General features: G+C 36.6%; 1 protein-coding gene across 4 annotated transcripts in view; it reads left to right on the forward strand.

Moving 5' to 3' along the window:
• The first annotated feature begins 790 nt into the window (after positions 1-790).
• The window catches only part of RALGAPA1 (Ral GTPase activating protein catalytic subunit alpha 1), a 234,646-nt gene continuing 218,858 nt past the window's right edge, over positions 791-16,578 (forward strand). For all 4 annotated transcript variants that reach the window (XM_090270127.1, XM_090270129.1, XM_090270130.1 and 1 more), the window contains exon 1: positions 791-1,189. In XM_090270127.1, the coding sequence (XP_090126253.1) occupies positions 1,084-1,189 (106 nt within the window). In that variant the 5' untranslated portion in view covers positions 791-1,083. The remainder of the gene's footprint in view (positions 1,190-16,578) is intronic.

Here is a 16,578-nt window from a genome sequence, read left to right on the forward strand (position 1 = left end):
CAAAACAAACAGAAATCCTTTAGAAGAAATTCAGATTAGTAAATGAGGGAGTATTAGAATTGGCATCTAAAATACATTGCACGTCTGCTTTGATGTTTTGGAGTTATCTTCATAAGTTACTATGACATAGCAAACAAAGGTGAAAGATCTTTTTAATTTCTTTTAAATTTTATTGATTATAGAGAAAGAGAAGGGAGGGAGGTAGAGAGAAACATCCATTTCTTTGTTGTTTCACTTATTGATGTTCTCATTGGTTGATTATTATATGTTCCCTAACCCAGGATAGAACCCGTAACCCTGACATATGGAAAAAACGCTCTAACCAACTGAGTTACGGGCCTGGGCGATGAAGGGTTGTTATAAGCAAAAAGGATAAGATACTACTCTGCGAGTTTGGCTAGGAATCACTTTGCTTAAAATAATGCACGCAGTAATTACCTTCTCTAACTTGGGCTCCTCCTCTGGCAGCTTACACAAGAAACCAAAGGTGGGGGAGATAATGCCACGAATGATCTCATGCTGTCATGACGTCAAGACAACTTGACGTCAGACGTCAGAAGGCGGTTGCCACGGGGACCATTCTCCACTGACGGCAGAGTCGTGAAATCCCATCACTAAGACTACACTCCGTCCCCTTTCGGCCTCTGTAGGGTCTGAGCTGCTAAAGACGCTCTAACCTTAAGGGGGCCTCAGGGAGAGAGGAGTTGTGTTGCTGTCGCTGAGAGCCCCACCCCCGCGGCTCCCGGTCCCCGGCTAGTGGCGGCGAGCGCGGCCGCAGGAAGCGGGCGGCGGCGGCGGCGGCGGGCGACCTACCCGGGTCTCCCTTGCTCCATGCAGGGCTGGGAGAAGGGATCCGCCATATTGGAGCCGCAGCTGAAGGTGTCTCGCAGCCGCGGCGCGAGCCGTGTGGAGGTGGCGGCCCCGGCCAGAATCTGGGGGGAGTCGGCTGCTCGGGGGCCCGCAAGGCTGGGGAGTGAATGAGCCGCTCACGCTAGTTTCCTCCCTGCCTACTCCCTCCACTTTCCGTCGCCGGGACCGGGCCGGTAGGGGACTGGAGACGGCAGTGGCGGCGACAGCGGCAAGATGTTCTCCAAGAAGCCTCACGGGGACGTGAAGAAATCTACCCAGAAGGTGCTGGACACCAAGAAGGACGCGCTGACCCGCCTCAAGCACCTGCGCATCGTCATCGGTGAGGAGCGGGGGGTGGCGGCGCCCCGAGGCCTGAGTCGCCCGGCCTTCCCTCCCCTGGGAGCCCCTGGGGCTCTCCCCCGGGTCCTGGCGCGGTGCGGAGGTGGAGTGAGGCGTCGCCTCTGCAGGGACGCAGGAGGGCGGTTAATTTGGGGAAGAGAGAAAACTTGGCCGTTGCCAAACACTATTCAGCACTATACAGGATTATCTGATTTTGCGGCAGTAGTCCGAAGTCATTTTTTAGAACTAGTGTTACTCTAAAAAACTTAGGTCTTTTTTAGACTTTCGGGAGACTTGGTGCCTGTGGATAATGGAGTTTATAGGATATGGTGGTCCGATAGATGACCACCGTCATCCCCACCCAAGCGAAAGGAAAAAACCCTTTCTCAAACAATATAGACCTTAATCTTTCAAGCTTCTTGGCCTGTAAATGCCAGGAAGAAGCTGTTACACCTCTTTGGGAAGTGGGTGGCTCCCAAAAACTTGTGAGGAAAAGCCCCGCCCTTTGTTAATGCACCTTGTTCGTCACTACTGTCATTTAGAGAGAACTACTATTAATTATAGCAGTCAAGGTAGTTTGGAACTTCCTTTGCTCCTGGAGAATTGCGTAGAATTCTACTTGTATTTAAAATGTTCTTCTCGTCTGTTTCCCTATACTTCTGTTTTGCTGGTAAACCAAAGAGCACTCTGAGTTTTGGATATGGAGTTAGAATCTTTTGGATACTGGGTTATTTCATAGGCTGATAAGAGCTGTAATAATACTTGTAGAATATCTGATGCAATACTTGGATCTTTTTAGGTGAAATTTGAGGTGAAAAGGAATGTTAGTTTGCTGGTGTTAGTACAGAGTTCATGACAATGGGGTTTTGAACCCAAATGTCTGCGTCCTAGTTTAGAATTTATCTCAAGCTCTCTTCCTAATTATTTTGAAAATTGATGTTTATTCAGTGATATAATTCCTTTATTGGAGTGCCTGTTTCACTATTATATTGTTTACTTACAGCACCAGGGTATCACCAATAACACCTAATATTGGTATGGTGCTTTACAAAATGATTTCACATAAATTACAATTAATACTCACAATAACCCTACAGGTAGATATTATTTTTCATTTTTTACTAATGAGAAACCTGAAGTCTGGGAATGTCATTCAGGTACTGGGAGGCAGAGCCAGAACTGGAGCCCAGATTTCATATCTCCAATTTGTTTTTTACTCTTCCTACATTTATGACAGGAAATCGTTGTCATGAGTATGTTGTATTTATTGCTGTGGAATAGTAAGAAAGCAAATAAATTCAGTTTAGTGGTGTAAAAAGAAGCCCAGTTTTCAAGAAAATGTAAGTCTTCTAAATATAGTTGAGATTGAGAGTTTTTAATTTCCATTCTTCATTCTTCTTGAGAGAGAACTCATTCGAGAAAAGATTTGGCTGAGAGAGTGAGACAGAATGTGTGAATGTAGGAGATATATCACAGATGATGGAAGTTTGAAATTGAAGACTTAATGGGATTGACATCTTCTTGGGATAAACTGTAGGTTGGGTAATGACAGAGCTAGCTATAAAGTTGAGTTCCAGCAGCTGTGGACATTTCCTAAATTATGCCATAGTTCTTTCATTACAGAGTGAAGAAATAGTTCATGTATACTTTTTTGGGCAGAGAAGTTTCTTCCATATGGGAGAAATGGTCTAAATTAAGAGGTCACGCATGCCGCATATTTTGTATGGCCTGGTTTCCTTGGTTTGAAAACAAAACAATAATGAAAAAAAACAAAACAAAAACCCTCCTGCTTTTCAGTAATTTATGGGCTTTAAAAAAATAGAGCATACACTATATAAGCATTTAAAATATCCTTAAGAGTCTTCAAATAGAGAGCACTGTGCTTTCAGATTCCCCATCCTGTGCATGGAGTAAGTTCATACTGAAAGATTACTACAGTTAAATAGTTTCGGAACAGCAGTTCTCAACCAGGGACAATTTGGTTTATAAAGATTCTTCATTACCCTGGTGGGGTAACTCAATTGGTTATAATGCCATTTCCATACGCCAGGGTTGTCTGTCTGTCTGTCCGTCTGTCTCTCATCAATTAAAAAAAAAGAACCCTGGCCAGGTGTCTCAGTTGGTTGAATTGTCACCCCATACACCAAAAGATTGGGGGTTTTTGATTCCCAGTCAGGGCACATACCTTAGGTTGCAGGTTCCATCCCTGGTCAGGGTGAGTATGGGAAGCAACTGATCGATGTTTCTCTCCTCCTCCCCCTTCCACTCAGTGTTTAAAAAAAAAAAAAAATCAATAAACATATCCTAGGGTGAGGATCAGAAAAAAGTTAAAATGAAAAAAAAAATAAATAAATAAAGCCTTGTTTAGTTTCTAAAGTTTTGTGTTTTCCTCTTACCAAAAAAGCTTTTGCAACTAATAGCTTTAAAGATAATGATATTAAGTTAGTACATGAAAAGTGGCTAATGTAATGCCTGGCATATGGTAGATATTGACTAAATGTTAATTTTCATCATTTATGGCAAGGTAACAATTCAGTGTTCTTGATTTGAAAAGAAAAAGATGAATTCTTACTTAGCTAATATTTTGATTATTTTTGGATCATTCTAATAGCTTTATTGAGATATAATTTACATACAATAAATTGCATATACTTAAAGCATATAATTGAATAACTTGGCATATATTTGCTTTGTGAAGCCATCATGACAGTCAAGATTAGGAATATATCCTGGCAATCTGAATAACAAGTACATCTATAACCTCCTAAAGTTTCCTTTGTTCTTTTGGAGTCCCTTACGTCCATCCCTACTTGCACTAACCCTCCTCTTCCCTGGACAGTCACTGATCTGCTGTCACTCTAGATTAGTTTGATTTTGAAAAAATATTTTTTTAAATTTATTTGTTTATTTATTTATTTTTAGAAAGGGGAAAGAGAGGGAGAGAAACATCACTGTGTGGTTGCCTCTCACTCGCGCCCCCAAATGGGGACCTGACGTGCAACCTAATCACGTGCCCTGACTAGGAATCGAAGCAGTGACACTTGGCTCACAGGCTGATGCTCAATCCACTGAACCACAGCAGCCAGGGCTGAAAAAAAGTTTTTTAAATATATTTTATTGATTATGTTGTTACAGTAGTCCCAATTTTTTTTCCCTTTGCTCCCCTCTGCCCAGTACCTACCTTCCCCCAGCAATCCCACTCCCCTTAGTTCATGTCCATGGGTTGTGCATATAAGTTCTTTGGCTTCACCCTTTCCTATATTATTCTTAACTTCCCCTGTCTATTTTGTACCAACCAATTATGCTTCTTAATCCCTGCACCATTTCCCCATTTTCCCCCCTTCCCCCTCCCAGCTGATAACCATCCAAATGATCCCCATACCTATAATTCTCTTCCTGTTCTGGTTTGCTTAGCTGGATTTTGTTTTTATTTTTTAGATTCAGTTGTTGATAGTTATGACTTGTCATTTTAGTGTTCATAGTTTTGATCTTTTTCTTAAATAAGTCCCTTTAACATTTCATATAATAATGGCTTGGTGAAAATGAACTCTTTTAGCTTTACCTTGTCTGGGAAGCACTTTCTCTGCCCTTCCATTCTAAATGATAGTTTTGCTGGATAGAGTAATCTTAGTTGTAGGTCCTTGCTTTTCATCACCTTGAATACTTCTTGCCAGTCCCTTCTTGCCTGCAAAGTTTCTTTGGAGAAATCAGCTGATAGTCTTATAGCCACCCCTCTGTAGGTCACTCAATGCTTTTCTCTTGGTGTGGTCCTTTTTTGGGTCTAGCTTGTCTGGGACTCTGTGCTTCCTGGACTTGTATGTCAATTTCCTTCGCAAACTTTGGAAAGTTTTCCTTCATTATTTTTTCACATAAATTTTCAATTTCTTGCTCTTCCTCTTCTCCTTGTGGCACCCATATGATTTGGGTATTGGCACGTTTAAAGTTGTCCCAGAGGTTTCTAAGTCTCTCCTAATTTTTGTCAATTCTTGTTTCCTCATTCTGTACTGGTTAACTTTTTTCTTCCTTATGTTCCAAATCATTGTTTTGAACCCTGGTTTCCACTCTTCGCCATTGGTTTTGTGTCAATTTTTCTTCGTTTCACTTAGCATAGCCTTCACTTCTTCTCTTATGCGTTTGCCATATTCAAGCATATCTGTCAAGCCTGTGAGCATCTTTATCACCAGTGTTTAGAATTCTGCATCTGTTAGGTTGGCTGTCTCCTTGTCACTTAGTTCTCCCACTGAAATCTTAATCTGTTCCCTCTTTTGGGCCATACTTCTCTGTCTCTTCATCTTGACAGGCTCCTGTGTTTGCTTCTGTGTCTTAGGTAGAGCTGTCGCTCCTGTTAAATTTGTAAGGGACAGAGTTTTAGGTATTGTCAATGCAGGGCGACTGGTTTCACCCTGTTGTGGTGCTGTGTGTGGGGGAGGGGTCTGAGAGGAAACAATGCTGCGTGGCCAGCACTTGCCCCTTTTCCAGTCACTTCTCTCACTTCCATATGGGACTGGCACCTCTCTAACTGTTGCACTGGCTGTCGTTCCTAGAGTGGGTGGGTCTTTGGACGTTCTAGGACCATGGGGGCCCTTTAAACAAGCGGACTGTGCTGCGAGACCGGCAGTATCTTCCTCCGCCCAACCCCCACTGGTTTTCACAGTCAGAAGCAATGAGGCTTGATTTTCTCTGGCACTTGAACCGTGAGCAGTGCATTATGGTCAGGAGCTCCCTAGGTGTCCCTCCCCAGGTTTTAAAACGTGTAACTGTGCTTTCCGCTGGCCTGCCGTCGCCCCCTACCACCACACTGCGTCCTCTCTGCCCAGGTTCTGCCCCTCCTACCTGTCTGGATGAGTATTTCTGTTTATATCTTTGCTTGTTGGACTTCCATGCAGCTTGATTTTCTGAAACTTCTGGTTGTCTCTAGTTTTGAGGTAGTTGTATTCCTTCTTAGTGTGGAGGGAGACCCAGTGTGTCTGTCTAGGCCTCCATCTTGTCCAGAAGTCTGATTTGTAGAGTTTTTTACATATAGAATTATACACTATTCTTTTTTCTTTGGTTTCTTTTATTCTTTTATTTTGAAATTCATCAGTATTGTTGTGGAGTATGTCACTGCTACATTGCTATTATTGCTGAGTATTTCATTGTATAGATATGCCACAATTTGATTATCCGTTCACTTGTAGATCGACATGTGGGTTTTTAGTTTTAAGGTATTGCAAATAAAGTTTCTGTGAGGTGTACTTGTATAGACACATGCTTTCTTTTCTCTTTGATAAATTCTTAGGAGTGGAATGACTGGATCATATGCAGTTATGTTGTTAACTTTTTAAAGAAACTGTCATACTGTTTTTTACCATTGTACATTCTTACCAGCAGTGTATGGAGAGTATCAATTTATCCACAAATGCACTAACATCACTTTGTATTGCCAGTCTTCTTAATTTCAACCACTATAAGAAGTATGTAGTGGTTATGATTAGTATTTCCCTAATATCTAACAATATTGAGCTTCTTGTGTGCTTATTTACCATTCTGTAATTTCTTTGATGAAGTGTCTGCTTAAATCTTGTACATATTTTTTTGTCTTTTTTATTGATTTGTGAGAGAGGGAGAGAGAGACAGACAGATAGACATGCATTAATTTGTTGTTCCACTTACATCCGCATTCACTGGTTGTTTTCTGTATGTGCCCTGACCAGGGCTAGGACCTGTAACCTTAGTGTATCAGGACAGTGCTTTAACAAACTGAGCTACCTGGTGAGAGCCTAGATTTTCTTAAGATTTTTTCCAGCAGATTTACATTTTTAGGGTCTACATTAAGGTCTATGATATATCTTCAGGTTTCTTTGTAAATATGGTTTGAGATACAGACTGAAGTTTATTTTTGCACATGGATAGCCGATTGTTACAGCACCATTTGTTGAAAAAGACTACCTTTTCACCACTGAATTGCCTTTGTAGTTTTTCCAAAACTCAGTTGTCATTTATGGGTGGGTCTGTTTTTGGACTCTGTTTTGTTTCTGTGATCTGTCTGTGTTGGTGCCAATACCACAATGTTTTTTTTTTTTTTTTTAATTTACTGTAACTTGATAGTAAATCTTGAAATTAGGTACTGTTGGTCCTTCAACTGTGTTCTTCCTTTCCAGAGGATTTTTTTGGAGGGGGCATTATACTAGGTTTTTACATTTCTGTAGGAATTTTAAGATTAACTTGTCAATTTCTAAAATAAATAAAATAAATTTTCCTGCTGGGATTTTGATCAGGATTATGATGAATCTATAGGTCAACTAGGGAAAAGCTGACAACAATATTGCAGGCTGCCTCATGAACAAGGTTATATTTCTCCGTTTATACAGGGCTTCTTTAATGTCTCTAGCAGTGTTTTGTAGTTTTTAATATACAGGTCTTACACATCTTTTGTTACTTATTTCTAATATTTTCTAGTTTTGATACTCTTGTAAATGACATCTTTATATCCATTTCTGATTGTTGCTAGTGTAGAAAAATACAGTTGATTTTTTTATATTGAGCCTTGTATCTTGAAACCTTGCTAAGTTCATTAGTTCTATTAGTTTTTTGTAGATTTCATTGGATTTTTTACATAGGCAACCTCTTCTGTGAATAAAGACAGTTTTGCTTTTTCCTTTCCCATCTTCCTTTCCTTTATTTCATTTTACTGCCTTTTTGAACTCACTAGAACCTCTAGTACAGTGTAGAATAGAAGTAAGAATGGACATTCTTGTCTTGTTTTTTATCTTGGTAAAGCAATCAGTTTTTACCATACAATATGATAACTGTAGGTTTTTTATAGATAGTTTTTATCATGTTGAAAAGTTTCATTGTATTCCTAGTTGAGAGTTTTCATCAGGAATGGATGTTGTATTTGTCAGATACTTTTCTGCTTCTGTTAAGATGAAGGATGATTTTTTTTTCTTTTTTTATTTGTTAATTGATGAATTACAGTCATTGATTATCAGATGTTGCATCAACTCTGCAATTCTGGGATTAAAACTCAGTGGTCGTGATGTATTGTTTGATTTGATATGCTAAAATTTTGTTTATGATTTATGTATTCATGTTCATGAGGGATACTGGTCTGTACTTTTCTTGTAATTTATTTATTTTTGACTTTGATAACAGGTAATGTTAGCCTTATAGTATTATAAGTGTTCTTTTTTAGATTTTCTGGAACTGTTCACTTAGAATTGGTATTATTTTTCCTTAAATGTCTGTTAGAATTCAGCAGTGAAGCCTTCTGGGTCTGGAGTTTCTCTGAGGGAAGGTTTCAAAACTACTGTAATAGACACAGGGGCTATTCAGGTTATTGATTTCTTCTTGCATGAGTATTGTTGGTTTGTGTTTTTTAAGGAGTTTTCTCATTGCATGTAAGTTGTCAGACTTATATTTATAAAGTTGTTCATAATGCTCATTTACCCTTTTGTAGGATCTATGGTGATGTCAACCGTCTTATTCCTGGTGTTAGAAATAAGTTTTTCTTTTCCTGATCAGTCTGACTAGAGGCCTGTCACATTTTATCTTCTAAAAGAATCAGTTTGTGGCCTTACTGATTTCCTTTATTTTTCTGTTTTTTTTTTTTTTTTTTTTTTTTTTTATTGCTTTCTGCTTTAATCTTTCTTACTTCCTTTTTTTCTGCTTTTAGGGTTTTTTTTTTTCCCTTCAAAATTACCGTTATGTAATCTTATGGGATTTTGAACAAACAACAAAGCTCTTCTTTTAGTTTTAGTTTAATATGCTCTTTTTCTTGTTTCTTAAAATATACAGTGAGGTTATTAATTTAAGATCTTTTTTCTTTCTACAATAGGCATTTGGTGATACAAAATTTCTCGTTACAAATTCCACAAATTATGGTATTTTGTATTTTTAATTAGGTTGAAAATGCATCCTAACTTCCCTTTTGATTTCTTCTTCGTTCCATGGGTTACTTACAGTTGTGTTCTTTAGTTTCAAATATTTGTGCAATATTCAGATATCTTTGTTACTGATTTTTCATTTAATTTCATTATAGTTAGAGAACAAGTGTTTATGACTTGAATTCTTTAAAATTCAATTGAGTTCTTTAAAATTCAATTGAAGTTTGATAGTCTAGAGTGTTTTAACTTGATAGATAAATATTCTGTATGTACTTAGAAAAATATATGTGCTCTGTTGTTGGGTTGAGTATTCTAAAATGTCAGGACAAGTTGCTTGAGAGAGTTGTTCAAGTCTTATACATCCTCGCTGAATGTTTTTATCAATTATTAACTGGAGGTGGGGTAGTGGTGCTGAAGTTTGACTATAATTGTAAGTTCGTCTATTTCTTTTTGCAGTGCTATCAAATTTTGCTTCATGTATTTTGAAGCTCCATTATTAGGTTCCTAAACATTTAGGATTATTATTTCATCTTGATAAATTGACTCCTTTATTATACTGAAATAGTCTCTCTTTGAATCTACTTTGATAGTAATGTAGCCACTTCCACTTTAATTAACTAGTGTTAGTAGTATATATATTTTCCTGTCTTTTAAATCTTTATATTTAAGTGGACTTCTTGTCGACAGAATATGGTTGAGTTTTACTTTTTTTTTATCTTATCTAATAATTGCAGCCTTTTAATTGAGATGTTTGGGTGATGTACATTTTTTTCATATGTCATACCATCCTATTACATGGTACTACATCCTCAGAATTACCTTGTAAGTGGAATTTTATATCTTTTGACAACCTTCCTCCATTTCTCCCACCCCCACCACCTGCCTCTGGCAGCCACCATTATGCTCTCTGCTTCTGTGAGTTTGTTTCTTTTTAGATTTTGTATATTGTATGATCGTACAATATTTGACTTTCTCTATTTGACTTATTTCACTTAACATAATGCCCTCAGGATTCATCTGTGTTATAGCAAATGGCAGGATTTTCTTCTTTTCTATGGCTGCAAAATGTTCCATTGCATGTGTGTGTGTATAATATGTGTGTGCACACATAGACACCACATTTTCTTGGTGCATTCATCTGTTGAGGAACACTTTGGTTGTTTCCATGTCTTGGATATTGTAAATGTTGCAGTGAACATGGGGTACAGATAGCTCTTCAAAATAGTGATCTTGTTTCCTTCTTATATTTATCCAGAAGTGAAATTGTTGAGCCATATGGTAGGTCTATTATTAATTTTTAAGGGTGTTTTCCATAGTGTCTCTAGCAATTTGCATCCTCACCAACAGTGCACAGGGGTTTTCTTTTCTCCACATCCTTGCCAATACTTACATCTTGTCTTCTTGACAATAGTCATCCTAACAAGTGTGAGGTGATACCTTATTGTGGTTTTGATTTGCTTTTTTCTGTTGATTAATGAGGTGGAGCACCTTTTTATGTACCTGTTTGCCATCTGTATGTCTTTTTTAATCTATTGTATCCTCACCCAAGGACATGCTTATTGATTTTAGAGAGAGAGAAAGGGAGCGAGAGAGAGGGAGAAACATCAGTGTGAGAGAAACATCTTATCAGTTGTCTTTCCTTCATGCCCCCACCGGCAATCAAACCCTCAGCCTTTTGGTTTATAACACAATAATCCAACCAACTGAGCCACACCAGCCAGGACTCCTCTGCCATTTTTTTTTTTTTTTAGTTATTTGTTATTTTGCTGTAAAGTTGTATGTGTTCTTTATATATTTTGGATATATTCAGTATTTTGGATATTAACCTCATTAGATAGATCATTTGCAAATATTTTCTCACATCCGGTTGAATTTTCATTTTGTTGATGGTTTTCTTTGTTGTGTAGAAGTATTTTATTTATTTATTTATTTATTTATTTATTTATTTATTTGGGAGGGAAGGAGAGAAACATCAATGTTCAGGGGAAAGTTCAATCAGTTGGCTTTCGCACCTCCAGCTGAGGACCTGGCCCACAACCCAGGCATGTGCCTTGACTGGGAATGAACCAGTGACCTTTCAGCTCACAGGCTGGCACTCAGTCCACTGAGCCACACATGCCAGGGCATGCAGAAGCATTTTAATTTGACATAATCCCATTTGTTTATTTTTTGCTTTGGCTGCTCTGCTTTTGTTGTCAGGTTTGAAAATTCATCACCAAGACCAATGCCAAGAAGCTTGCCACCTGAATGGTTTCAGGTCTTACATTCAAGTCTTTCATCCATTTTGAGTTAATTTTTGTTTGTGTGTAAGATAGGGATCTAGTTTTGTTCTTTTGTAGGCGACTGTTCAGTTTTCCCAACACCATTTATTGCTGAGACTATCTTCTCCCTATTGTATATTCTTGGTTCCTTTGTCATAATCAATGGACTAGTTATGCATAGATACTTCGATGGACTCTCTGTTCTGTTCCATTGATATATGTGTTTATGTCAATACCATACTTCTTCTATTACCATAGCTTTGTAATAAAGTTTGAAACCAGGGAATGTGATGCCTCCCACTTTGTTCTTGCCAAGATTGCATTGGCAGGCCCTAGCTAGGTAGCTCAGTTTGTTGGAGCGTCATCCTGTTATGCCAAGGTTGCAGGTTCGAAACCAGCTCTAGGCACATAAAAGAGGCAACCTATGGGTGCATGGATGAATGGAACAGCAGATTGATGTTTCTTTCTTTCTCTCACTAAGATCAATTTTTTTTTAAGGATTGCATTGGTTATTTGGAATTTTTTGTGGTTCTATACAAATTTTAAGATTGTTTTTATCTATTTTTGTGAAAAATGCCACATTGTTGAGATTTCTCATTATGAATAGATGTTGAATTTTGTCAAATGCTTTTTCTGTACCTATTCAGATGATCATATGATTTTTATCTTCTATTTTGTTAATGTGGTGAATTGATTCATTTGTGGGTGTTAAACCATCCTTGCAAGGGTGGAATTGATGCCTCATGGTCATGGTTATGATCCTTTTAATATATTGTTGACTTTGTTGCTAAAATTTTGTTGAGAATTTTTACATCTATGTTCTTCAGGGATATTTTAATTTTTTCTTGTAGTGTCTTTGTTACCAGGGTGGTGTTGGCCTTCTTAAAATGAGTTTGGAAGTGTTCCCTTCTCTTTTGTTATATGGAAGAGTTTGAGAAGGATTGGTATGTATTCTTAAAAAATTCATCAGTAAAGTTACCTGGTTCTGTACTTCGTTCTGTTGGGAGCTTTTGATCACTGATTCAGTCTCCTTATTTGTAATTGTTCTGTTTAGATTCAGACTAATAACTAGTCATTGAGATCTGGATGATTTGCATTAAATGTCATTATTGATTTGGTTACATTTGAGTTTGCCATCTTGCTGTGTTTTCTATTTGGTCTATCTGTTCTCAGTTTCCATCCCCCCCCCACCCCCTTTTGACTTCTTTTGTATTACTTGAGTAAATTATCATCTCCTTTGTTGGCTTTTTAGCTATAATCTTTTATCATTTTATGGGTTGCTGAATGATTTATAGTATACATCAAACTTCCCAGAGTCGCTATTAAGTGATATACCACTGTTGAAATTGTATGAGGACTTTACAAGAATGTACTTCAATTTCTCACCCCAGCTTTTATGGTTTTTTGGTTATACATTTATTTATACATGTTGTAAATCCTTATTTTGTTTAAATAAGCAATTATCTTTTAAAGACTTTAAGATAAAGGCATATATTTACCCATGTAGCACTCTTTCCAGTGTTCTTCATTTCTTTGCAGAGACAAATATTTCCATCCATCCAGTATCCTTTTGTTTCTGTCCGAACGATTTTCTTTAGCATTTCTTCTGTGATGATAATCTGGTGTTAGATTCCTTACGATCTTGTTGATATGAAAAGTATTTTTTCTTCCTTTTTGAAAGATTTTGCTTTGTTTAGAATTCTGAGTTGATAGCTTTTCCTTTGTCCTTTAAAGATTTTACTCCACTTTGTGTTTGCATTGTTTTTGATATGAAGTCTGCCGTTATCTTTATCTTACTTTACATGTTTACATCATTTTTTTTTTTTCCTGGCTACTTTTCAGATTTTCTCTTATCACTAGTTTTGAGCAATATGTGCTGTCGTGTCATTTTAAAAATATTCTTTGGCTTGGGGTTCATGGGGCTTATTAGATTTGTGGTTTATAGTTTTCATAAAGTTTGGGGAAATTTTAGCCATTTTTTCACCACTTAATTTTCACATCTCTTTTTGAAATTTATTAGTGTATTAGTAAGTATATATTATATAAGTATATTAGAAAGTATTAATATATTGGACAGTGTCATAGCAGGAAAAGAACTGACATTCTTTTAATGTTTTTAGATTCTTTTTTCTCTGTTAATCGTGGATAGTTTCTATTGCTGTGTCTTAAAGTTCACTTGTCTTTTGCTACATGCAGTCTGCTTATCTAGTTTATTTTTCATCTTAGACATAGTTTTCATCTAGTTCATTTTGTGTATGTATTTATTATATGTGGAAATTATATTGTCTATCTTTTTTTTAAATATTTTACTTATTTACTTTTGGAGACAGGGTTAGGGAGAGAGAAAGAAAGGGAGACAAACATTAATGTGTGTAAGGAGCTACATTGATCGGTTGCCTCTCCCACGCCCCCAACTGGGGACCTCGCCTGCAACCTTGGCATGTGCCCTGACCGGGAATCAAACCTTTAGCTTCGCAGGCTGTTGCTCAATCCACTGAGCCACACCAGCCAGGGCTATTTTCTATATGTCTTAATTTTTGAACATACTGGATACAACTAAAATAACATAGTAGTTATCTGCTCATTCTAACATTATCAAATCTGGATCAGTTTCAATCAGCTGATTATTCTCTCATCCTGAGTTGTTTTCTTGCTTCTTTGTATGTTGAATAATCTTTGGATATCTGTTATTTTTTTGTATTCTCATAAATTCCTGAGCTCTTTTTCTGGGATGCTGTTAAATTGCTTGAAAACAGTTTGATTATTTCAGGTCTTGCTTCTGCAATTTGTTGAATGGGTCCATCTAGGGTTAATTATTACCTGCCTGAGTATTAATACCTTTGTATGTATTCTACCCAAATGCCCTGTTAATTATGAGGGATATTTTTAATAGCCCAGCTCTTGGGAACAGGCACTGTCTTGGTATTATGTAAGCATCCGGTACTGTTCTCTGAAGTTCTTTCACATAGTTCCTTCTCCTGTTTGGGAAGTTTCCTTACAGGGTGTTATGATCATACTTGGAAGGGGATTCTCTCTAGTTTCATCAGTTGTCGCTCTATGCAGCTTTCTCCTGTTTGATGTTTTGTTCTGTGAACTTAATTAACTTGGTCTTCTTGGACTGTCAGGTCATTTTCTCAACATATGGATTCCACTGGCTCTGCCTGGATTCACTTTCCTCTCACCATGGCCTGGAAATTTTTTAGAAAGCAGGAGAAGTTGAAGGTGCATCTTGTTTGTTTGTCGTCTGTCAGGAATGACATTACCTAATTTCCAAACAAACCCTCAAAATCTTAAACATGAGTAACAGTTTTCAAGACGCTGGATATCAGCTGCTGATAACGAGAGGTTCTCATAAGTGAATAAGACAGAAAATTGGCCTCATAGAAAGCAGTTTGACCCCCATTTTAAGTTTTTTTGTATTTAGGAAAAAAGTACAATCAATTGATTACTTTGATATATCTGATATATTGCCAATCTGAATGTATTCGTTTTTCACAAAGAAAATTATATTAAAATATTTTAAATCAGAAAAGTAAAAAAACTCATGGTCAGTGGATATAAATGGTAATGTATAAGGACAAAAAATATATATGTTCATTAAAGAAATAACTTAAAAGTGACATCGATTAACTTGAACAAATATGGCTGAAAATGCATGCGTTATTGTCAGCTGTAAATTACCTATAAAATAAACTGGCATGGTATTTGAATATATTTTCCCAAATAATATTTACTGCCTTATTTTTGTTTTTTAATTTTTTATTCTTTATATTTTTAAGGGTTTGATAAGTAAAATTAGTGATTTTATGTACATGACATTAGACTCTTATATTCATTAATTTGCATATACTCTTTTAATTTATATTCTTTAATTTGAATCTCATTTGAAAAATTATTTGACCTCATTGAAATACTTTATCTTTGTTATTTTTGAAGAAGTGATTTACTGAAAGATTATCTACATGAACAATGTTACTGATTTATTTGATTAGTAAAACAAGCTGTTTCAAACACTAAGCCATCTTTTCATTAACATTTATTAAGGATTTTATTGCATCTAAAGGGTTTTACATGACTTATAGAACTGAATAAAATGTGAAATAGAAAAGTTAGTGATAAACAACTGAATACCTACTACTTAAAGAAAGGAAACATTATCAGATTCTAGAGATGAGGTGATTATAGCTATAAGGCATTGAATTTGGTTCTTAGATTTCCTGCCAGCTAAAGTGAAAAGAGAAACATTGGGTTACAAGTTTTCTGTGTCTTAGTAAAGAAAGCATGCTTTTTGTTGTTAAAACATTTTTTCTTGATTCTAAGTCCAGTCTCACTTTGTGTGATATGTGTTCATATGTGATTAATTTTTTAGAAGTATCATTGTGATAGAAGGAGATGTTGGAGAAAATAGAAAAATAGGTGATTAGTATGTTATATATTTTCTTTTTAAAATGAAATGTCTACACACTCTAAATGGGTTTTTTCCTATTTCTGTGAACGGCATCACCATCCTCCACGTTGTTAGTACGTGAAACTTTTATCCTTGACAATGTGATAGAAAAAGATAAATGAATGTGAGGGTGTCCCACAGACACCTCAGACTCCAAGTATCCCAACTAAATTTATCTTTGTCTACCACATTGTCTTCTTTAGCTTCTTGTTACCCCTCTCTGTAACTTTCCATTTCAGTAACATTGAATTAGAAATCACTTTCTGAGTTGCCTGTGCCTTTGCTGATAATATTACTGTACCATACTACCTTCCCATCAATCTTAACACCTGAAAGCTTCTACTCTTTCTTCCCTATCAGGTAGATGTAAGAGCTTTTTCTACATTGTACATATTTACTTCTAGTAATTTGTTTTTTGTTTTTTGTTTTTTTCTCAAACTGCCTACTTCTAGTAATTTGTTTATTTTGTTATAATATTATTTATTTGCATTCCTATATTTTCGTACCTTTCTGAGTGAGGCACAGGTGTATCATTTTATCTTCATATGGCTAGACTCTGCACAGTGCCTGGCATATAGTAGATGCTCAGTAAATATTATGTAGTGCGTGAATTAATATATTAGGTGTGAGGAGAGCAAAGTTGCTCTTTTGTGAGCAACTTCCTTCCAATTGACAGTGGTAGAAAAAGACACTTAAAGTGGGCATTCTCATCAGAAAGCAACGTTGTGTTGTCTTTAGTACCTATACCAAAAAAAAAAAAAATTGTTTCAGAATCTGCACTGTGTAAAATATAATGGTGAAAAACAAAAAATACAGA

Source organism: Furipterus horrens, unplaced genomic scaffold (genome assembly GCF_987537825.1).
Source record: "Furipterus horrens unplaced genomic scaffold, mFurHor1.1.pri manual_scaffold_3, whole genome shotgun sequence".
Lineage (NCBI taxonomy): Eukaryota > Metazoa > Chordata > Mammalia > Chiroptera > Furipteridae > Furipterus > Furipterus horrens.